Source organism: Nelumbo nucifera, chromosome 1 (genome assembly GCF_055504915.1).
Source record: "Nelumbo nucifera cultivar China Antique chromosome 1, China Antique-T2T, whole genome shotgun sequence".
Taxonomy (NCBI): Eukaryota; Viridiplantae; Streptophyta; class Magnoliopsida; order Proteales; family Nelumbonaceae; genus Nelumbo; species Nelumbo nucifera.
The window spans coordinates 117,459,365-117,483,981 of NC_142649.1; the positions used below are offsets into that span (position 1 = coordinate 117,459,365).

General features: G+C 44.2%; 1 protein-coding gene across 2 annotated transcripts in view; it reads right to left on the reverse strand.

The window, feature by feature from the left end:
- Nucleotides 1-13,366, reverse strand: part of LOC104601788 (ceramide synthase LOH2-like) — a 47,423-nt gene extending 34,057 nt beyond the window's left edge. For both annotated transcript variants that reach the window (XM_088893784.1, XM_010265250.3), the window contains exons 1-2: nucleotides 12,943-13,366; nucleotides 7,878-8,086 (exon numbers count right to left, since the gene is read on the reverse strand). In XM_088893784.1, the coding sequence (XP_088749910.1) occupies nucleotides 7,878-8,086; nucleotides 12,943-13,059 (326 nt within the window). In that variant the 5' untranslated portion in view covers nucleotides 13,060-13,366. The remainder of the gene's footprint in view (nucleotides 1-7,877; nucleotides 8,087-12,942) is intronic.
- Between the last annotated feature and the right edge of the window lie 11,251 nt (nucleotides 13,367-24,617).

Below are 24,617 nucleotides of genomic sequence, written 5' to 3' on the forward strand. Positions count from 1 at the left end.
TGGAATGGGCCATTCTGGTTCCGATTCCAAGCACCAATTCCCATGAACCAAATGGACCCTAAGATTGACAAACAAGATTGCTAGTTGCAGCTGGAGATAATGGAGTTCTCTTTAAGGTCACTTGCCCTTGGTTACATTCATTATGTTGGGCAATGCTGTATTTTTTTTTTTTTTTGATGAATGAGTAAAGAGATTTATTAATCAGAAAATATAAAGTTACAAGTATCCCAAGGAGAGGCACAAGGTGGAACCTCTCCTAAGAAAAAACAGTATTATAAAAACAACTACAACTAGAACAAGTCACAAACTAGCCCAATAAAGACAGTCCCGAGAAGCCCCTTGTTTGGCTAATGAATCAGCTACAGCCTTTGCCGATCTACCCACCCACTGAACACTAGCTCTCATATTGCTGGTTAGCCATTTCACTTTTTTGAACAGATCTCTACAACCCCATGTGACAGACTCCGGGTTCAAGAGCCACCCCACCACCACCTGAGAATCACCTTCAATTATTAAGTGCTCCACCCCCAGCTAGTTGGCAATCTGAATTCCTTGGATAGCAGCTAGCACTTCCGCCCTTGTGGAGTCACCCATTCCCACTGGTCCTGAAAATAAGGAAATAATATTGCTGTCCTTATTCCTTAGGACCCCTCCTATACCAGAAGGCCCTGGGTTACCTGGCTGCTCCCATCAAAGTTCAGTTTAATGACACCCTCAGGAGGGGGTGTCCAGTCTACAACCCTTCTGTTCTTCCTAGTAGAGGTATTGGCCACTACTAGACAGTTCCTCCACAGATCATTGAAAGTAAAATCAGCAAAACTGTTTAATGTTTTCAGCCAAAAAATTGCCCTTGTCAGAGTGCAATCTTTTACTTCAGAGAGACTTCTTTCCTTTCCAAGGAAAATTCTGGCAATCCTTTACAACAGCAAAACTGTTGTGCAATGCCGTATGTTTGGTCACTTTGGTGTCATTTTGCTTAAAGAGAAAAAGGGTTCACTGCATGGATGATGCAACTTAGAATCTAAGAAGAATCTCAAAGGAAAACTGAATGGATTGCTTAGGTTTTATTTTTTCTCTCTTTTTTGCAAGCTATGGGGTTTGAAACTGACAATAACATTCAAATCCCATCTTGGCTGCTACTACTGCAAGAGTAAAGTCTGCAATTAACTAAAACTGAAAGGTTATAATATTCATCAGGCAAAGAGCCCAACAACAACCCAGGTTCAAAGTATCGATACACCCCAATTCACCAGAAGGGGGGCATCAGTACTTTATACATAGTGGAAGCTTTTTTTAGCTGTTTTTTTCAAAAATAGGTTAGTAGGTAGGTAGGTCTTAGGCCTGTCTACCCCCTGAAATAGATCAAAAGGCCAAAAGGCCTGTATTTCTTGTTTCAGATCCCCACTAATACGATATGATACACCCAATATGGGACATATCATGTCGAAATTTTGAACCTTGACAACCATAAATGTGAGCATGTAGAGTGTTGAGTTGGTCCGGTTTGTTTTTTATTTAGTTAGGAAGTTGTTGGGCTTTAGGCCCATTAGTTTATGTTTTTCTAAGTTGTGACTGTTCAGCTATATTAGTAGCCGCCCTACTAAGGGCATCCTTGTAATATCTCATCTTTTAAGTTAAGTATAAATATAATGAGAGGTAGGCGGCTAGGGTTAATTTTACAATCCTGGTTGACTTCCTACTCTTTTCTTCTTCTCCTTTCTTCTCTACTGCTGAAATCTTCATCTTCCCCCTCTTTCCTTTCACAAGAAACTCGACTAAATCTGCAATTAGTGATTTCTACTTGGTATCAGAGCGAGCCGAAGGTTCCTTGAAGTTGTTCTCTCATGCAGCCCTAGATCGACCGACTGCATGGTGATTTAAGAGGTTGATCGAAGCTCTCAGGTAAGCCCAATTTTTGGATTTTTTTGTGGATCTGTGTGCCCTGTAGCTGCTCTACGGTTTCTCATCAAAATCAGGAAAAACTAGAGAAAGGGGAAGAGTCTTGTTTCTGTTGGACTCTTCAATTTTGACCTAGGAAGTGGCGCTCTAATTTTTTAGGGTTCCTTGGAGTTTTTTGTAAGGGGCGATTCAAGTCCTGCCTGATTTGAAGGCTTCTAGAGAGAGTGGCTACCTCTTCTCTCTTCTCCCGTCCCACAGAAAATGAATCTTATGTGGAAAGAAAGTCTAGGACACCAAAAAGGTGTTGTTGGTTCCAAAAAGTGTTTTGTTTGATCTCGTTGCAAATTTCAGTTATTTTCTTTACATTTTTTGAGAAGCATGGAGGGCCACGGAGTTGACAATAAGCCCGGAAGTGAAATGGGACCAATGGGAGGAGGTGCTGGAGACCCTTTTGGGGCTGGGACCATTACTATAGTTAGGTTGGATGGTGCAAATTACTTAGAATGGTCACAATCTGCAAAGATGGCCATTGGTGCTCGTGGGAAATTAGGGTATATCACTAGTGAAGAGGTGAAACCCGAAACTAGCAACTCCCGGTGGGTACAGGAGAATTATATGGTGATGACTTGGTTGTGTAATTCCATGTTGCCCCATATAAGTAAAAATATTTTATGGGCAAATACAGCTAAGGAAATATGGGATGGGATTGCAGAAACCTATTCACAGAGAGAGAATGTTGCTAGGGCTTATCAGTTGAGAAATCAGATTATTTCTACAAGGCAGGGAGATAGATCTGTTGCAGCCTATTTTTCAGCCCTTAAAACCCTGTGGCAGGAGATTGACCATTTAGGGACATTTGCTTGGGAAACCACTAAGGATGCAACTACCTATCAAAAACATCTAGAGAAGTATAGGGTGTTTGAATTTCTTGCTGGCATTAATCCTGAATATGATATTGCACGACAGCACCTTCTTTCCAGGGACAGTGTTGCTCTCTCCCAGGCATATGCCTTTGTGTCAGGGGAGGAGTGTAGGAGAGATGTGATGATGAAAAACCTTATTCCTAATCAGTCTGCCATGGTAAGTGTTGTGAAACCTAAACAAAGTGGAGATCGGGGTGGCAGCGAAATCAAGAAGGAAGATAAAAGAGATTTGATCTGTGACTACTATAAGAAGCCTAAACACACAAGAGATACTTGCTGGAAGCTTCACCCACATCTTGTGCCGACTAGATTGAAAAATAAGAAGGGAAATGCACACATGGCAGTTACTGGTGACATTCCGGCCCCTCCTACTACAGCTGCTCTGGAGTCTGTTGCAGCTGCTGCAGTAAGGGCCAAACTTGAGAGGTATGGGTTACTTCTGAACCAGCAAGACACAGCCAGTTTCAGTTCAGCCGCAAGCGGACAGCAAGGTACAGGTGGCACTGGTGGAGTCCACTCTACTTCCTTTGCTCACACAGGTAGTTCACACGTCACTGCAAATTATGTTTCTACTTCAGGTAAGGAGGGATCTCCTTGGATTATAGATTCTGGAGCCTCAGAGCACATGACCCAGAGCTCTACTATTTTTTCAACTTACCAGCTCTGTTCTGGCAGAGATAGGGTCTCCATAGCTGATGGATCCCATGTTCCTATTGCTGGGAAGGGATTTGTCAAAATTAGTGATTCTATTTCTCTACGCTCTGTCCTTCATGTTCCCAGATTGAGCACTAAATTGTTATCTGTTAGTAGTTTGACTAAAAACCTGAACTGCTCAGTAATTTTTTCTCCTAGTCATTGTATTTTGCAGGATCTGGATTCAAAGAGGACGACTGGAAGTGATCGTGAAGTGAATGGAATCTACCTCCTGGATGTACTTCCTCCTCATCAGAGTCATCATGTCAACAGGGATAGTGAGTCGGGGTCTGTGGGACAAATTATGATTTGGCATAATCGTTTGGGCCATTTACCTTTTTCTTCTTTGAGTTTTTTATTTCCAAAACTTTTTTAGTCTGTTAGTTTGTCAAGTCTGGAGTGTGAAGGTTGTCAACTTGGAAAGCATTGTAGACATTCATTTAAACCTAGTAATAAAAGATGTTCTTCTTCTTTTGATGTTATTCATTCGGATGTGTGGGGCCCTTACCATGTTCCTTCTATGGGAGGCTATCGCTATTTTCTCTGATTTGTGGATGATTTCTCACAATACTCTTGGATTTACCTGATGAGATCCTGCGATGAAGTACCATCCTTGGTCAGGCAATTTCATCAGATGGTACTAACACAATTTGGAACAAGAATAAAGGTGTTCAGATCCAACAATGCCAGGGAATATTTTGAAATACACCTTGCCTCATATTTGTTAGAATATGGTGTTGTCCATCATGGCAGTTGTCCCTACAGTCCACAGCAGAATGGTGTTGTAGAAAGGAAGAACAAACACATTGTTGAGATTGCAAGAAGCATGATGATCACATCTACAGTTCCAGTTCGGTTTGGGGGTGATGCAGTTCTCACAACAGTATATCTGATTAACAGGGTGCCCTCTCGTATACTTGGATTCAGCACCCCATTCAGTCTCCTTTTTCCTCAGGGGGAGATGTTTCATATTCCTCTCAAGGTGTTTGGGTGTGTCTGCTTTGCACATATCCTTGGTCCTCACCACTCAAAGCTTGATCCCAAGGCAAAGAAGTGTGTCTTCCTTGGATATGCAGAGAATCAAAAAGAGTACTGCTGCTATGATTCAGTCTCTGGAAGTCGGTATGTTACCATGGATGTCACCTTTTTTGAATCCACGTACTTCTTCTCAAAGAATCTTTCTCAGGGGGAGTGTTTTGGGGAAGTGAGTCAGCAATCTATTCCTCTCCCAGTTCCAGTTCCTGTGTCTACTCCTGTGCTTGACCACCACCCTGTGTCACCTACCTTGCCACCTCTTTTGCATTTTGCTTCTCAGCATTACTTACGACAGAGACTTCACAAGGAGGTTGATTCCACTACAGCAGAACTCACATCACTTCCTGCCGATTCCTTGGAGACTCCAGATTCGGATGATATGGATTCAGGTATTCCTCTTGGTCCCGCTACTGCTTCAGTTCCCATTGATCCTACTAACACTGTTACAGATAACCTTGATCTCCCTATTGCTCTCAGAAAAGGGAAGAGAAAGTGTACTGCTCATTTTATTTCACAGTACTTATCCTACAGTGGACTTTCTCCTTCCTACCGTGTTTTTCTTTCCTCTCTTGATTCAGTGTCTATACCCAAGGGTGTTAGTGAAGCTCTCTCCAAACCTGAGTGAAAGACAGCTATGCAGGAAGAGATGGCAGCTTTGATTAAGAATCAGACATGGGACATTGTGGATCTACCAGAAGGCAAGGAGACAGTTGGATGCAGATGGGTTTACATAGTAAAATATAAGGCAGATGGAAGTATAGAAAGGTACAAGGCAAGACTTGTTGCAAAAGGGTACACACAGACCTATGGCATTGATTACTTAGAGACCTTTGCACTAGTTGCAAAGATGACCTCTGTTCGGATACTTCTTTCTCTTGTTGCCTCGTACTCTTGGCCCTTGTTTCAACTTGATGTGAATAATGCTTTCCTAAATGGGGATCTGCAAGAAGAAGTGTATATGGATCTTCCTGCTGGCTTTTACAATGATACTGAAAAGGGAAAGGTATGTAGGCTTAAGAAGTTACTTTATGGCTTGAAACAATCTCCCAGAGCATGGTTTGACAAATTTAGAAAAGCCTTGATTGCTTTTGGCTACACTCAGACTCAATCCGATCACACCTTGTTTGTGAAGCGAAGGGGATCTTTGGTGTCAGTCCTAATTGTTTATGTGGATGATATTGTTGTCATCAGGAATGATCTGAGTGAGATTGATGATCTGAAAAGGAACCTACATAAAGAATTTGAAATTAAGGATCTTGAAGAACTGAGATACTTCTTAAGCATTGAAATTGCAAGATCAAAATATAGAATTTTTATCTCTCAAAGGAAGTATGTCTTGGATCTTCTTCAAGAGACAGGAAAGCTTGGAACAAAGCAATCAACACCCCTATTGATCAAAACCATAAAATCAATGCATCGGAAGGTGAACCAGTAAAGGACATTGGGAGATATCAGAGACTTGTGGGTCGGCTGCTATACTTGTGTATGACAAGACCAGACATTTCCTATGCAGTAAGTGTAGTAAGTCAATACATGCATGCTCCATGAGTCCAGCATTGGGAGGCAGTTGACAAGATTCTTGCTTATCTGAAGGGACACCAGGGCAGAGGCATATTGTTTACTGATCATGGACAGTTGAAATTAGAGGCTTATACAGATGCAGATTGGGCAGGATGCCTTGATGACAGGAGATCAACTTCAGGAGTGTGCACCTTTGTTGGGGGTAACCTTGTCTCATGGAAGAGTAAGAAACAAACAGTGGTGGCAAGATCAAGTGTTGAAGCCGAATACAGGGCCATGGCACATGGAGTTTCAGAACTTCTCTAGATTCGTTCCCTGTTAGAAGAAATTGGTGTACAGGCAGAAGAACCTATGATGCTATACTGTGATAACCAGGCACAATTAACATTGCCCATAACCCAGTCCAGCATGACCGAACTAAGCACATTGAAGTGGACAGACATTTTATCAGAGAAAGGGTAACTTCTGGAGAAATTTGTCTTCCATACATTGCTTCTAATCTGCAACTCGCTGATGTTCTCACAAAAGGTGTTGCAAAGAATAAGTTGGAGCATGATCTACGCAAGTTGGGAATGTGTGACATTTACTCCCAACTTGAGGGGGAGTGTTGAGTTGGTCCGGTTTGTTTTTTATTTAGTTAGGAAGTTGTTGGGCTTTAGGCCCATTAGTTTATGTTTTTTTAAGTTGACTGTTCAGCTATATTAGTAGCCGCCCTACTAAGGGCATCCTTGTAATATCTCATCCTTTAAGTTAAGTATAAATATAATGAGAGGTAGGCGGTTGGGGTTAATTTTACAATCCTGGTTGACTTCCTACTCTTTTCTTCTTCTCCTTTCTTCCCTACTACTGAAATCTTCATCTTCCCCCTCTTTCCTTTCACAAGAAACTCGACTAAATCTGCAATTAGTGATTTCTACTTAGAGAAGATCAAACCCAAGGTTCTAGTTTTAAATATGGACCAATTGATATGAAAAGTTGAAGCTCCCTACACATGAAGCAAGCTCAAGGGGTATTTGCAACTGGTTCCAAAACAATTGACTGTTAGAACCTAGTCTTTTGTTATTTTCACTCGGGATGATTAATATATTCACATGGTAGCAAATCCCCAAGAAGCACCTAGACTTTATAGCAGATATAGAATGATGATATGCTTCAATGCATAATATATAATGAATTTCCCCTGTCTTATCTTTTACCTCTTCTCACCCCGACTCAGTCACTCTAATATACTCTGTTTGGAATTGGAAACCAATCCCCAAGCAGCTCCTAGACAGGCTAGACTTTACAGCACACACTGAATGACAGTATGCTTCAATGCCTAACATACAATGAGCTTCTCTTGCCTTATCTTTTTCCTCTTACTCACCCTAACTCAGTCACTTCAATATGCTCTGCTTAGAATTGATAATTAAACAAGTGAGTATTTTTGGTTTTTAATTAAAAAATGGATCATTTTACACAGGCAAAATATTGCTAGAAAGCCCAATAAATGTAAAAGAAAATTTTAACACTTTGATGAGACAAGTGAGAATCAGTATGTGGATGATATGATTACTGCAGGCAGAAGAAATAGAGCAACACAAAATTAATCAATTTTTGTGATTGTTTGAATATGAAGTTGATGATTCAAGAGTATAGTTAGAACATATGGTATTAACACGTCACAGAGTCAGTGACCTCCATTATTCTAAACCCAAATTTGTATGGGATAACATAGCAAGTATTTAAAAGTTACATATGAACTCAAGAAATAAGATGTGTCTATCCAGCATTTGGAGAAAAAAAAACATGAAAATTTACACTTACTTAAGCTCTTGATTTGGCCAGCCTCTGAAATATTCTTTTGTGTCCCTGAACCAGGGTTCATGGTAGATAATCATAAGAACACATGCTTGGACAGTAGCATAGTATGTTAGCTTCCACATAGACTCTGAACACTTTACAATCTTTGCCCGCTTAGCTTCATTAATCTTTACTGGAGAAACACCATCATTTAACAACCAAATAGCCAGCCTCTGGGAAAATAAAGAATATTGTAAGGAAGTATTATCAAAATTTATGATTAAAGGATCAGTTCTTGGTGTATCAAATTACAAAAGTCAAAAGCAGTAGTATAGACAAACAATTTCTTTTTTTTTATCAGTAAAAAGAGGAGTGTTGTATTAATAAAGAATAACATAATTTACAGCAGAGAGTAGCCTCGGCTACCCAATAGTATAGACAAACAAATTGAAAGTGCTTACATGGGTTGCACCTAAGTTTAAAGAAAAACATTACATTACCCAAAGGGGTAAAGTAACCACGATAAAACTAGAGTGATAAAAAAAAGACAGAATTTATGTTGATTAAAAAGTTAAGATATGCAGGCATATCAATAGAAGCACTATTAGGTTCTTGGATTTGACACTATCTCTCAAAGAAAAGCTTGACATGTTCTTCAATTGCAGAAATCAATTTGTTTATAAATGCAGAGTAGCTCATATTGAGGTATATATAGAACACAACAGCAGGACAGGATTCATGTAGCTGACCCCTGATAGTTAGGATTAAGGTTGAGTCTAGTTGAGTTGTATATATGCTATGCTTTGAACAATGCTGTTTTATGAAGCTGCTAAGCTACTTTAAACAATGCTGTCTATGCTTTGTACGGTCATAAGAAAGTGGAATGGAATCAAGTAACAAAATATAAATGGCAAAAATTACCTGAATAAAATGTAATATTATTCATGAGTAGCAAAATAGATTGCAATGTAACACTTTCCAGAGCCAGCTAAATCAAGAATAAATATTCTTCCCAAAACAAAAGGACAATGGTGTTGAAATTTTAATTTTTGGTGCACGTCTAAGCAGTATTAGGAGAAGATAAAGATGCATCAATTACACATTCATATTAAAGTTAACCTCATAGAAATTTCTCACAAGAAGATAATGGTTTTATGACTCCACCATTGATCTTTACTTGGCATTTCATGTTCCACGACTTGATTTGTGTCAGGTTGGCAGCCATGAGTCAGTATAGAATTTTGGCTTCTTTTTTTTTTGAAAAAGGTAAATAATATTGGCCAAATTTTCAACATTTCATTTTTCAAGAAGCCAAGGCGAGGCAAGGCGATAGGGGGGCGCCTTGTCGCCTAGTCGCCTAGGCAATATTTTATGTAGAAAACATAGATCCTAGGGTAGTTCCCTAGGTACCATAACCATATCTCCTTAAGAATTATTCATAATTTTCATAAGAAAAGTATAGAGTTCATGTTAAAGTATAGAAAATCAACATATTCATGAGAAGAAAAAGAAGAAGGAAAAGAAAATTCAAAAAATATAGGGGCTGAACCCTTATTTCTGTTATAGGAAAAGAAGAAAAGAAAATGTGTTGATTAGAAAATGTGTAGTAGTAGTAGTAGTAGTAGTAGTAGTAGTAGTAGTAGTAGTAGTAGTAGTCTGTGGGGGTTCAATATAGTATTTAGCAATGTTTATATTGATTAAACCCTAACAAATAAGAAAATAATAAAAAGAAATTAGTATATAAACACACAAAATGAATATTTTAGTTTAATAGTGCCTATTTTATAATTATAATGTCAAAAAATAAAGAACAAAAAAGTATTTTATAATACATAGTACAAAACTATTTGGCGATTAGGTGAGGCGAGCCTCAAAGGGTGCCTTGTCGCCTAGGCATCACCTTGGCAACTATGGTCTTAGTAGCACCCATTAGCATCAAAAGTCAAAACCATTGATGTTTCTAATAACACGATGCTAAAGCTAGTCAGAAGGGAATCTGCACACATCCCAGAAGAGATAAGTTCTGAAGATGCAACTGGCCCATACATAGTGTGACCTTAGGTGAAGTTTGCCAACATGAAAACAAGATAGGCTTATGTAGGGCTGTAATCGGATCGGATCCAGCTACATCCACATCCAACCCGATTATTAAACCTTTGAATCCACATCCAATCCAAGTCTGACATATTAAATTTCAGACCAGATTCAGATTTAATCCACATCCAACTTATTGTGCTTAAAATGACCAAAAAATTTAAAAAGTTAAAAAGACCAATTACTTTTAACTTATACATGTTTAACAAATGTATATAAATATAAATATTAAATTCATCAATTCTAAACTCTATATAATTGCATATAATATATATAGACATGCACACATATACATACATATTTATACTGCATATATACATAAAATAATATTTTTAATTGGACCCAGATTTTAATCGGATTAGATGGGGTTAAATCTACATCCAATCCAATTATTAATCAGATGCAAGGTCTGATATCCAAATCTGGGACGATAATCGGATTCAGTGTTGAATTGGGTATCGATCTTTCAGAGTGAATTGACAGCCCTAGGCTTATCGATCTTTTAATAACCCATTTATTAAAAGTGGGTGCAAGAAGGCTAGCTATCTTAGTGGCTGCAAGACCTCTGATATAGAAACCTTCAATTTTCATCAATAAGTAAAAGCTAACAGTTACTGATCCCCCCCCAAAAAAATAAAATAAGTGCCAAGGGAATAAAACTGAAGAAATACATGACCGTTAATTTGGGCTTGCATTGACTCCTACAGTCTCCTTTGGTATTACTTGACTCCTATAGTCCAGGACAGTCCTATTCCAACTTTGAATTAGAGTTTTGTTAGATTAACAATGACTTTTTCTTCATTTTTTAAATTCAAATTTTCCTGGAATAGAAAGCTTATTTGGAACACATGTTCTTTTGGGCCAACAACAAGGATAAGCTTTGAGCTTATATCTTGAATACAGGAGGTTTAAAGCCATATGTTAGTGTTAAATCCTGGACATATCAGAATAAGTATAACTAAGAATACATAGCCTGTGATTTTAATAAATGGGACTAATGGCTTATAGATTCTTCAAAGGTATCAATGTTGGTATCTTAGTTCAGTTTCAATAAAATCAAAGTAGGGTGGACAAAACAGAGATGTACTTCACCAAAGCAGCAACAATGATGAATTTTTTGGTATCTTCTGTTCACTAATCCTAATGGTACACTCGCTAGAAATAAAAAAAAAAATGGTAAGCCTCTTGGACTAAAATTTAATCCTCTCCGATCAACCTATAATAAGGATAATCACAAATTTGGGAAGCAGTCAAGAGAAAAAGAAAGAAATGCAAAATATCTCAATGGATGCATGGCCTACAATATCCTCCTTGGGTTTTCTTTTTCTCGTTTTTTTAAGATTAAGTATATTCAAATGAAAAGGAAACAATACAGCAGCTCATGTACACTTGGAATATACTCCAAAGTACATGAAACTAAAATTACTTATTCTAAAAGTAAGCTTTTGTCAAAAAAAAAGTTAAAATTGCTTTCCACACCCACCCATGAAATCATCCATGCTTTTAAATTACTAATTAATCTATCCACTATTTCTCCTTTATTTTAAAAAATTCTGGAGTTTCATTCAGTCCAAATACTCCAAAGTCCAAACCACCGCAGGAGGAGCTAACTTCCATGGCATTTTCCTTCCCTACTCAAGTCTTTTAGCTTCCAGCTACGGAAGAAAGCTTCCAAAGTTTCAGGAGCAGACCCTTCCACCCAAAAGATGTTTCTACCACATCCCCATAACCGCTCTGATAGTCTGCAGTGAAGAAATAAATGTATTGACTGTTTCAGTGCACTCCAAGCCCAGAACACAAAGATTTACACCAATACTCCCTCTCCACAAGTTGTCTATAGTCAGTCATCTGTTAAGGATGGCTGTCCGAGCAAAATGTTGATTTTATGATTTTGCAACTCAAAAGTAATTTGGAAGATTATACTGACCAGGTTATGGTCCTTAATTAGAAGGACTGGAAAAACAAAATTCCCAGATTTTTGGGATTAGATTTTGTCGAGTTGGTTCGAGATGTAATACCAATCAAGTGGACCAATGACACCCTTCTGCTTTTGTATCATGGAGCATTTGGTGAAGAATACCTCCATTGATTTGGTTTCTTCCATGCTTCACTTTGACCTACTAACCTAACAGTATAACAAGAACTGCTGTCGAGATTCTTGAACAAGTAATTTTTCTTATGGTAAACTTATAATTGATTCGGTTGGATATTTAACTTTTTGATGCTATAAATACCTTATGCATGCAAGCTCGACCTTATCTGTATTCTCCGTAAAGGAAGGACGCAACAACAGTCACTAATGACAAGCTATCACTACAATGAAAATGACGTGTTCAACCACATAATGGAACTCGTAAAAGCAAACAAGAAAAAGCTAGATATGGCCTATAGGTGGCAGTTTCATGAATGGCAACGGAAATAACAAGCTCAAGTTTATCAGAGCTACATGCAATAGAAAGCAACTAAAGCAACCAAGAAAGCTCCCCGACAGGAGCTCTTACCAATGACATTAGCGATGATTTCCTTCACGGTAAAATCAGTTTAAAAGAGCGAATAATTAAAACCAAAGATAGCCATTATGTGAAATAGTTCTAAGCAGTATGTTAGATTGAAAGGGAGAGCGACAGAATAACAGAACCATTCTCTTTCGTATCATCCCATTTCTTCTTCCTTTGGTGGAAAGATTGACTATACTCTCTGAATCGAGCACATTTGGCGCATGTGATATATACAATTGAAGAACCCCAATTAGAAAGCAAGCATGCACCTTCTGGGTTAAAGTTAATTGGGCAGATATCATCAGGTCTTGAACTGGTCCCTCCTCGACCAAAGAACCAGAAAAAAAAAAAAAAACACACATCTTTTGAACCAAAATGTGTGATTCTTTATCCGTAAAGCCCAAAAAAGATCAAACAAAGGTTACTAAGAACCTACATCAGCACACCTACGGGATGTAGAAAAAAAGAAAAACAAGGAAATGACAGTGGATTCTTACGCGATAGATGAAGGTGTCCAAGAAGAACCTAGCTGCAACAAAACCAAAGGCAAAGTAGATAGCAATGAAGAAGTGCCAAGCGTCAGGCACGCCATTGTGACTCCAGATCGAGTCCATTGGAGAAATGGCGCCAGAATTGGGAGAGAAGCATCAACTGGTGGATCAATCGCGTCCGAGCTCAATAATTATATCCTACAAGGATGTATGTTCCGATCTTCCATTCGAAGCTACGAGCATTGCACGAGATCTTGTTCACCCTAAGCGGCATTTGAGTGGGAAGGAAAGGGAGCGAAGGGACGGGGGATGATCAAGGGTGGGGGCTGTTGCCGGTTGGAAGGAGAGAAAAAAAGAAAAAAGCAGCGAAATGCAGCGAAATGCAACGAAAAGAAAATGACTCCGAAGTCCGAAACTTCGATGAAAAGGGGAGAGGTTGAGAACTTGCTCCTCTATTTATTTATTTTTGTTTTTGGTAGGAAATAAGTAATGCATGAGTCATGAGTGGAGCAATTCAGCTGAGGCTCAGCAACAAACAAGCCCTTGACATGTATTAAAGTATAAATATTATGAATTGAAACAACATGTCATCAGCGGCTTTTCATGTATAGGTCAACTCGAGTCATACGTCTGTTGAAGTCCACTCTACTGAGTAATGGAAAAAAAGCATAAAATAAAATAAATTAGGGGTATTTGCTCAAAAAAAGAAAAGAATAAATAGATTATGGGTCCTCAAGTTGTTCTTCTATTATTGTAATCCATGTCTTTTTGTAATTGCATTCGCCTTTCTTCTGGCCCCTTTTACTTGTAACATATAGAAGCTTTTTTAGTTTCTTTACACATGGTTACATTTTTTTTGGACCATCGAAATTGGTATACTTTTTTAATAATTAGGTTAAATTACAAAGAACCGCCTATATTATGGTGTCTGTGACAAAGACCCTGTACTTTGGCCGTGAGACAAGACCCCAGTACCAAGCCAATCGAGACCATAAACATGAATTGAGTCCAACATTAATTGAATATTGACTGTCTTAAGCATGGCTTTACAATCAGTGTAAAGTCCTTGGTATTCAAACCTCAACACTCAAACCCAATGTATAGCAGCGGACCTGTTTTGGACATGGGCATCAGTTGAGTCATGAGATGTCTAGATTGAGGTATTGAACAGTATCTAACTCATTGAAATTATACATGGTTGCACCATCTAAAACCCAAGCAAACATTGATAATGGTTTGATAATCAACCGAACAATTTGGAAAGTGTACAAATGCAAATATGTACAATATAAATACATACAAAATATAAGGTTTTGCACTCTACATATTTGCATTTGTAATTGATGAATGATGATTTGACCCAACCTATGAAACGGTGACACGTAGTCATCGACTTAGCATGAGCGACAGCCTAGCGTTGGAGCCCGGAACGACTAAGTGACGGGCCCACGAAGCAGTCCGCTACCCTCGTGATCTTCTAAGAGATACTCCAAGGCAACTGTAGCTCGCGAGCTAAAGTTATTAGCTTGCCCGAGCTCCCTAACAGACAAGTCATTCTGATGACCAATTTCACTAAGGATAATCCTGGAGCGTTCCCAGCTCGCCACGAGATAGCTCCCAAACGAGCCGCACTAGCGCCCTCCAAGAAGCTTCCAACTGACAGACCGTACCGGTCAGACTGCGCCATATCCTCTACTGACGGTGCAGTCCCAGTCCCTTCAACAGTCTGCGTCCACATCTCTCGATAGGCAAAGGCGTGCCTGCCACTTTGGAAACGTGTCACTCATCCGGGCGAAGCGTACACCACAACGGCCACCCGCGCAGCCCTGCCAGGTAACGGCCATGGCAGGAGCCCAGTGGCAGTTATGCCCGACCTAATATGAATGTCCCTATAAAAGCCCTCAGGGAAGAAAGAAAACTTCTTCTTGAATCTCTGATCTCCTGAACATAGTGATAACACGCTATCCTCACTCTTAGCATTCGTTCTCCTTTTGCTTCTTGCACACAATACTAACTTAAGCATCGGAGCGTTCCCGTCAGGAAACCCCCTCGGGAGTTCTTCCTTTTTTCCCTCGTCTCAGGTACCTCTCAGGAGCCACGCGAGCGCCAGTTAGGAGTGACCGGATTGTGCTACATCATTTGGCGTCGTCTATGGGAAACACTTCAAAAGGCCTTTCTCTCTAAACTTCCTCAGTTCTTATCCTCCTCGAAACAATCCAACGCTCATGGATTTCTCTAGCAACATCGGACGAAGCACGAAAATGGACAACTCCAGGGAACAACCCAAGCTTCCTACTGTCTGTATCAGACAGTTCAGCGTCCCCCTCTCAGCGGACGGAATCCTCAGCTTGAATGTGCCTCGCACAGTGGCGCCTGCCGTCGCCCCACTCCCTGCTATAGTCGGAACGACGTTCACCCCTTCGGTCGTGCCCCCAGCGGCCAGCTCAATCTAGCTGGAAGACTTGATGCAATGCATGCAGGCCATGCAAGCCCAAATGCAACAGTTCCAGCAACTTCAGCTCTATCAACAACACATACTACACCAGGTCTCCCAATATCAGTATCAGCAGCAGTTCCCCCAGTTGCCTCAACCTCAACTTCAGCAGCCTCAGCTCCCGCCTCAGCGCCCAGCCTCGCAGCAAGCCAAGTCTCGCCACCAGAACGAGCGTCCCTCCAGCCAAGGAGAGGCCCCCCAAAATCTCCCAAAAAATCAGGCCTCCCCCCGCGGCAGACGGGAGAGACCGGCTACCCCGATCTCGCCGCGGGCGGACAGGTCAGGAGGACCCCAACTCGGCAGGTCTACATCGCCTTGACAGTCGAAGTTTGGAACCCCGATCCTTGAAAACCGGTTCGAGATCCTGGCAACAGACTCCAAGCGAGACCCCTCTGTCCGCAGCCATCACCAGCAAACCAGGCTACTTCCTGCGCAAACCATTCCAGACAGCACAGAGGTGAGCAGCACGAACGCCGAGCCCACCAAGAAGTAGAGACGCCGCCGCCGAGCTCGCCGATCTGTCACCCGCGATTTGCCCGAGCTCATGGGCAAAGAAGAGGTAAGCTCGGTCGAAGTCAAAGCTCCCCTCCTCTTGGTTCCGTCCCCCCTGTCTTCCGAACTCCTAGTAGTCCCAATGCCCAAGGACTTCAAGCTCCCCCCCTCTTAACAAGTATGACGAGTCATTCGACCCGAATGATCACGTAGATGCCTTTCAGTCACAGATGCACCTGGCGCGAGCCAGTGAGTCGTGCATGTGCGTGGCCTTCTCCACTACTTTTAGGGGAGCAGCCCGCACGTGGTACCGGAACTTGGCACCCGGGTCGATAAAAAGTTGGGCGCAGTTCGCACAAGCCTTCACGTCCCATTTCGTCACCAGTAAACGATGCCCGCGAACTAAAGAAAGCCTCCTCAGCATAGTACAAAGAGAGGGAGAGTCCATCCGGTACATCAAGCAGTTCAACAATGCTTGTATGCAAATAGCGCGCCTGCACCCCGCCGTACGCCTTGCAGCAACCAAGAAAGGTGTGACACATAAAAAGTTCAAATGGCATATGGTCGTCAACCAACCCACGACCATAACCGAGTCTCTGAAGCTTGCAGACAAGTTTATAGCCACCGAAGAGGAGATCAACCAGAAGGGCGAGGGCGCACCTGAAAAAAGAAAGAGAGAAGGAGAGCCTCCCAGTCAAGGGGACAGCCGAAAGAAAAAGGAAACAGTTCGGGGGGCAAAGCCGGGTCAATTGTTCCGAGCTCCTGTAGCGGATCGAGCTGATTACACCCCACTGAACGAGAAGCGGACCGAAATCCTGATGGAAATCAAGGACGCCTCGTACGTGAAGTGGCCACCCTGTCTGAGGGGGAATCCCAATGAAAGAAATAAGAGTCTGTATTGCAGTTTTCACAAAGATCACGGTCATAGTACCAAGAGTTGTAAAAACCTCCGTGACGAGATAGAGGAACTCATCCGTCGCGGATATTTGAGAAACTTTGTACAAAATAATAATAACAATAGTAATAGAGCGGGTCGACAAGGGGAGCACGGTAAAGATGCTCCCAAGTCCAGCAGCAGGCCGGCCGAACAACCGTAGAGGCAACCTCCGGAGGAGAGGCCAATTCGGGGAACCATCCACATGATAGTGGGAAGTTCGATCGTTGCGGGTTGCACTTCAGCAGCAGTTCGGACGTCAGTTCGTGAGGCCACCCGGGAAGAGCAGAACCGCCCAAAGCGGCCGAAGACGGGAGACCCAAATTTCTTCACAGAAGACGATGCACGAGGGGTCCACTACCCCCATGATGATGCGCTCGTAATAAAGCTAAGAATCAACGACTTCGAGGTCAGGCGCGTACTCGTGGACTCAGGCAGCTCAGCCGACATCCTTTTCAAAGCTACGTTTGACCAGCTTCAGTTGCAGAGAAGCGACCTGAAGCCTACAGACCTTTAGTGGGCTTCAGCAGAGAAGAAGTCCGTCCCCTTGGGAAAGTAGCAGTACTTGTAGAGGTCCACACATGGCCTTGTGTGGTCAGATTCGAACACAACTTCCTGGTGGTCGCGACCCCCTCCCCCTACAATGCCATAATAGGTCGACCGATCACCCATGTCCTACGGGCAGTGGTCTCCACTTACCATTTGGCTATGAAGTTCCCAACAGACTTCGGTGTGGGAGTAGCGCGGGGCGACCAGCTCGAGTCCCGCAAGTGCTATGTTGCCGCCCTGAAGGGGAAAACCAAGGTGGCCGATGACCTCGAACTGGAGCGACCCACGGAGCAAGGCGAAGAGCGAAGACTGCCTTCATCACGAAGTTCGGCCTGTACTGTTACAAGGTTATGCCCTTCGGGTTGAAAAATGCAGGGGCAACCTTTCAAAGGCTCGTAAATAAGTTGTTTGCACCGTTAATCGACAGAAAAGTAGAATGCTATGTAGACGACATGGTCGTTAAAACTCAATTCTCACATGAATTAATACAAGATTTGCATTCTGTTTTTGAAATTCTGTGAAGTTTATTATAAGACTGAACCCAAACAAGTGTGTGTTTGGTGTGACCTCGGGCAAGTTCTTAGGATACATCGTTAACCGGCGCGGCATCGAGGCCAACCCGGATAAAGTTAAGGCCATTTTAGATATGAGACCACCCCGGAAGCTGAAGGAGGTTCAGAGGTTGAATGGCCGCATAGCCGCCTTGAGCCGCTTCATGTCTAAATCGGCAGACCGCTGTCTGCCGTTCTTTAAGGCAATTAAGAGCAAAGGGTTGGAATGGACCCAAGATTGCCAGCTCGTGTTCGACGAGCTCAAGAAATACCTCGCTAGTGTGCCGACCTTAACTCAGCCCGAGGAGGGCGATGTTTTAGAACTGTACCTCTAGGCAAGCGACGAGGTGGTCAGTTCGGTACTAATAAAGGAAGTAGATCGGGTTCAACGACCCATCTATTATGTTAGTAAAGTATTGCAGGGAGCAGAAACGAGATACCCGGAGATGGAAAAGCTAGCATACGCACTGATAATCGCAGCTCGGAAGCTCCGCCCGTACTTCCAAGCTCATACTGTGTTCGTCCTCACTGACAAAACTCTGAGGCAAGTATTGCTTAAGCCCAAGGTCTCTGGTCGATTGACGAAGTGGGCCGTTGAGCTCAGCGAGTATGACCTCTAGTACAAGCCACGAACTGCCATTAAGGCCCAAGCCTTAGCAGATTTCATTGCCGAGTGCACGTTCAGCTCCAAAGCTCCTAGGCCGGTCGAGCGCGAGGTCCCCAATTTGAGTGAGCTCAAAGCTCCCAGGCCGGTTCAGTCTGAGCCCCGTGAGGTAGCAGCCAGTGTGGCATCTCTCCTAGCTAGGCCAAGCGCGAGTTGGGATGAGGAGCCCTGGATCCTTCATGTAGATGGCTCCTCGAACCAACAGGGCAGCGGGGCCGGAATAGTCCTGCACGGCCTAAGTGGCACGAAACTGGAGTACACGCTATGCTTCAAGTTTGCGGCATCTAACAATGAAGTGGAGTACGGGGTGTTGATAGCTGGACTAGCCTTAGCCAGAGAAGTAAAAGCCAAGCACATCGTGATCTGCAGCGACTCCCAGCTCATGGTCAACCAGGTCATTGGCGAATATGAAGCTCGTGAGCCAACCATGGTAGCCTACTTAACCAAAGTCAGAGAAGCCCTACTCGACTTCCAGTCACACTTCATCAGACAAATCCCTAGGTTGGAGAACGCTGAGGCCGACGCCCTGTCCAAGTTAGCCAGCACTAGCGACACCACCATGAGAACCGTGTACATAGAGGACCTGTCTCGGCCTAGCATCCTCAGGGGGGCAGAGGAGGTCACTCCCGTTGTTCAAGCAGAGCCGAGTTGGATTGACCCACTCGCGAGCTTCTTGCTACACGGGACCCTCCCTGCAGATCGCAATGCAGCCAGAAGGGTGCAGCGCCAGGCAGCCAAATACGTCATGATAGACGGACGGCTGTACAGGAGATCCTACGCGCTCCCCTATCTGCGTTGCTTGCGGCCTACCGAAGCCGAGCTCGTACTCCGCGATACTCATGAGGGGTTATGCGGCGGGCACTTGGGGGGCAGGGCCCTTGCCCAAAAAGCACTTCGACAGGGGTATTATTGGCCAACAATGAAGGCAGATGCTATTGAGCTCGTTAGAAAATGTGACAAATGCCAGAGACATGCCAATATTCACCACCAACCCGCCGCCAACCTCAAGTATCTCACCAGCTCGTGGCCCTTTGTACAATGGGGCATCGATCTACTCGGGCCATTCCCGCCAGCAACAGGTGGAAGGAAGTTCTTAGTGGTAGCAGTGGACTATTTTACCAAGTGAGTAGAAGCCGAACCCCTAGTAACGATCACAACCCGAAATGTTCAAAACTTCTTTTGTAAAAACATCGTATGCCGCTTCGGATTACCTCGAGTGCTGATTTCCGACAACGACAAACAGTTCGAAGACACCAAATTCCAAGACTAGTGCCAAGACATGGGAATCCGACAGAACTTTACCTCAGTCGCACACCCTCAAGCAAACGGTCAGGCAGAAGCCACGAACAGAGCCATCCTCCGCGGATTAAAGGCACGGTTGGACCAATTTAAAGGATTGTGGGCAGATGAACTACCCAGTGTTCTGTGGGCGTACCGAACCACGGAAAAGACCGCCATGGGAGAAATACCCTTCAATCTCACCTACGGCACTGAAGCAGTAATCCCTGCAGAGATCGAAGTGTCCACATTGCGACTAGAAGCATACAGTGATCAGACGAATGAAGATGAGCTACGTACCAACCTCGATCTACTCGACGAAGTAAGGGACCTCGCGTACATCAGAACCGCAGCCTACCAGCAGAGAGTAGCTCGGTACTATAGCGCCAAGGTCAAAAGGCAGAACCTTTGCGTTGGCGACCTGGTCCTTCGTAAAGTTATGATACCCGAGCGCGCTGGCAAGCTCGGGTCCAACTGGGAAGGTCTCAACCGAGTGAAGCGAGTGCTCGGGGAAGGAACGTACGAGCTCGAGACCCTTGAAGGGAAACAAGTACCTAGGAAGTGGAATATCGTCAACTTGAGACAATACTACTTGTAACAACCGAGTAGGCCACGGGCCGCTCCCAGAGCCTAAGGGACAAAATGCCGAGCTAATACGACCTCGGCGCCATAAGACCCAGTCACCCCCGTGGCATGGGCAAATTTCAGGGGTAGACTACAAGTCACCCCCTCAGCCTAAGGGTCAAAACACCAAGCTAACAAAGACCTCGACATCAAGAAAGACTTAGCCACTTCAGTGGCGAAGGCAAGGTATGAAATATCAAAGGCGTAAGCAGCTCGGGTTTAAACCTTACGAAGCATAGCTCGTCTCAATACGTTGGTTGAACTGAGGAATAACCGACCAATGCATAGTTCGGGCATACATGGTAATCACTTCGCGGTATACCATAGAGGCCTTAAACGTTAAAGGACAAATCGGGATAACGACTACCGAAGAGTCCTATTTCGAGCATGCAGCTTTAATAGCTCAAATGATGAGATCGCTTTAGCAAAAATAAAGGGAGTTCATCATACTCAGAAGAAGGAAAGAACTTTCATTGTCATTTCAAAAAAAAAGGAGAGAGAAAAGAAAGAAGAAAAGTAACAAGTGTGGTAACCGAGCTAAACAACTCGGGAAAAGTTTGATTATCACAGGGCACAACCGCCCAACCAAAGACTTGTGAAAGACCAGGTTTACGGCACCCGGAAGCCACCAGAAGCACAGAGAAATGCCGCCTCAAGGATCCACCTCCTCATCCTTTGGAGAGTCAGGCTCCTCTTCCTTCGCTTGGTGCACCGTCTCAGGAGACAAACCCTTCATAGTAATACCGTCGAGGTTGAGTCCAGAGAACTTCTTCCGAACCAGCCACCGGCAGAGCTTAAACCCCGAGCGGTACGAACCCGAACCGTACTCCGCCTGGAGGTCCTGAAATTCCTAGGAGTCTTTAAAATCTCAGACCGCTTTCTCTCGCTCAGCCTCCACCATCTGATCAAAGTTTCGAGTCCGACTTAGAAGAGTAGACTCCAAGTCCCGCACCTGCTGCCTAAGGAGCTCCCTCTCTGCCACCATCCTCGACGATTCCTCCCTGTAATGTGCGCTCTCTTCAGAAAGCCGGGCGATTTGAGCCTCCTGGTCGTGGATGAGCAGCTCCTGAGACTCGCTCCCCCTTGCGGGTGTGGTGGAGTTCGCCCCGGATCCAGTCGAGTTCACCCTGGAGCTTCTGGTTGGTAGCCCACTAGTCGAGGGCGTCGACGTGATGGATGCGCGTCTGGAGAGCCATGGCATGGATGGCGGAATTCACCTGCCGACGGAAAAGAAGATCAGAGAACAACAGAAAAGGAAAAAACAATAGAGAAAAAGGGAAAAAGGTCACTTACCACCATGTAATGGGCAAAGGCGAACGCGGAGAGATCCCCAGGCTCCATGTTTCCCCACTGAGCGATCTCGTCATTAGTGATTGCCTTCCGGCTCCTCCGGCGAGCCACCAGATAATCATTTACCCCTTCCCAGTTTCCCACTAGGAACCGAGGGTAAGGACGGGGCTGAAGGGGATTACAGGGAGCCTCCCCCGGCTGAGGGAGCTCGTTTCCCCCAGGGTTAATCCCACTAGCCCCCTCAGGAGGGGGCATCGGAACCTCGGGCGGAGGAGAGGGTAGAACCGGCTCGGCAGACCCGAACTCAGTACTTCCCGATGGAGGAGTTCGGTCGGGGCGCATCCTCTTCGCATGGCGCCTCTGGCTACCCGAGAGAAGGCGACGTGAATCGGCACTGGACATGATGGCTGCCAAAAGACCACAAGATATTAGTCCGACAAGAAACAAAATACATGTGTGCACAATATTGTCACAAGGCACTACGCGACCTAAAAGGCCGACCTACCCGGGCTCAAGCCTGCCTGCACGAGCTTCTCCTTGGTCAAGTAGTCCAAGCAAAGGAAGCCTATCGACGCCCAGGACAGCATCATTTTCCGAATCTCAGGGTCTAGCTCGGCCCCGGGGTCCTGGATGGTGCCCCTCCAAGCAGTGGGGAAGGGCCACCCCTTGGGGTTACGGACCACAAAGTAATCCCGCTTCTAGGCGGGAATCTTATTCGACAGCTCGTACAAGAGCTTATAGCCGCGGCGGGGAGAGAGGTAATAAAAGCGCCTCTCCGGAGGAACCCCAGGAGCAACGTTCTTTATACAAAGGATAGAGACAAAAATATCAAGGTCCAAAGGAAGGCAGTACTCATGACACAGGGATATAGTCCCAACCATGTTTTGAATGGCGTTGGGATGAAGCTGGTCAATGGTGACATTGAAGTGATTCAACACCTCCACTACCAAGGGGTGCAGGGGGAGACGAAAGCCAACCTCGAGTTGTTCCTGAAAGATTACTATGTCATTGTAACCATGCTCCCAAGGGAAGTTGCCAGTAGGGAGGCTGTAAACCAGGTCCCCAGGGAGGCGAAAGTAGCGGATCAGAGAACTGAGTCTCTCCACTGTCATTAAGGAAGGACCAAAGGTATCAGGCTCCCTCCCCCTAGAAGTAGACGCCATGTCGCCAGAGGCCTCTCGAGCCTCTGGGATCTGCTCCCAGGCTCCCCCGAGCTCGAGGGAGCATCATCATCCTAGCTATCGCCCCTGTGATAGGTATGGTATGGGTACCCAGACATGGCTGACAGCGATTGGGACTCACTAGAGTAGATGGAACGGAGCAAATTGAGGAACTCGGGTAGACTAAGTGAAGTGCGCGACCTCAGAATCCAAAGACAACAAGATGGCGTGGGAGAAAGTAGGGCCCGAGGGGGCCCCCTATTTATAGTCTTCACCCTTTCAAATTGACGGCCCGGATCAAAGCAGATCCAATGGTCCGTGGGCGCCCCGACCACACGCCTTCTAAAAACCGAAGGCGATTGGCGGCACGTCTTCCATAATTAAGGTAGTCGCAGCCGCACAATGTTCGGAGTTAAAGGCCACCTCAGCACGTCTTCAGAATCTGAAAAGTCAGGAAAGTCAGAAAATCTCTTGATTCCCGCAAATGCATTTAATGAGGGCAGTCAATCAAGTTCGAATTTTGGTCAAATCAGTCCATCGCACTTCATAAACTCCCCGCGCTAAGGCCGTACTCTTAGCTCGAGGAGTGGGGGGCAATTGATGAAGGATGATTTGACCCAACCTATGAAACGGTGACACGTAGACACCGACTTAGCATGAGCGACAACCTAGCATTGGAGCCCAGAACGACTAAGTGACGGGCCCACGAAGCAGTCCGCTACCCTCATGATCTTCGAAGAGATACTCCAAGGCAACTGTAGCTCGCGAGCTAAAGTTATTAGCTCGCCCGACAGGCAACTGTAGCTCGACGCAGTCCCAGTCCCTTCAACAGTCTGCGTCCACGTCTCTCGACAGGCAAAGGCGTGCCTGCCACTTTGGAAACGTGTCACTCATCCTGGCGAAGTGTACACCACAACGGCCACCCACGCAGCCCTGCCAGGTAACGGCCATGGCAGGAGCCCAGTGGCGGTTATCCCCGACCTAATGTGAATGTCCCTATAAAAGCCCTCAGGGCAGAAGGAAAACTTCTTCTTGAATCTCTGATCTCCTGAACATAGTGATAACGCGCTATCCTCACTCTTAGCCTTCGTTCTCCTTTTGCTTCTTGCACACAATAGTAACTTAAGCATCGGAGCGTTCCCGTCGGAAAACCCCCTCGGGAGTTCTTCCTTTTTTCCCTCGTCTCAGGTACCTCTCAGGAGCCACGCAAGCGCCAATTAGGAGTGACCGGATTGTGCTACATCAGTAATCTTTCCAAACTCAGCCTGATGAACAAAGTAATACAAAAACAATTCTATGGCTGAACTTTTGAAGTTTCTTAAATAGTGAGGTTATTCAAACCCTTGTATTTTAGGTCCTTTGATAATCAGATTTAATGTGTCAGTAAATCATATAAGTTTAGTATCTTCCTTAGGTGTGATGATTTGTCAGTACATCATGTTTGTTGGATCTATATGGTGAGATATGAAAATATAATCATTCCCTAACATTAGTTTTTCGCGAAGAAGCATTCTATAGAGTTCATCAAAATTTGGACAAGGATCATTGAATTTGAATGAAGTTACGTTGTAGCCATTGATATTCATGGGGTTGGAATGGTGGAAGAACTTATGGATCAATTTGGACCCTTTTACTTTGTTTATTT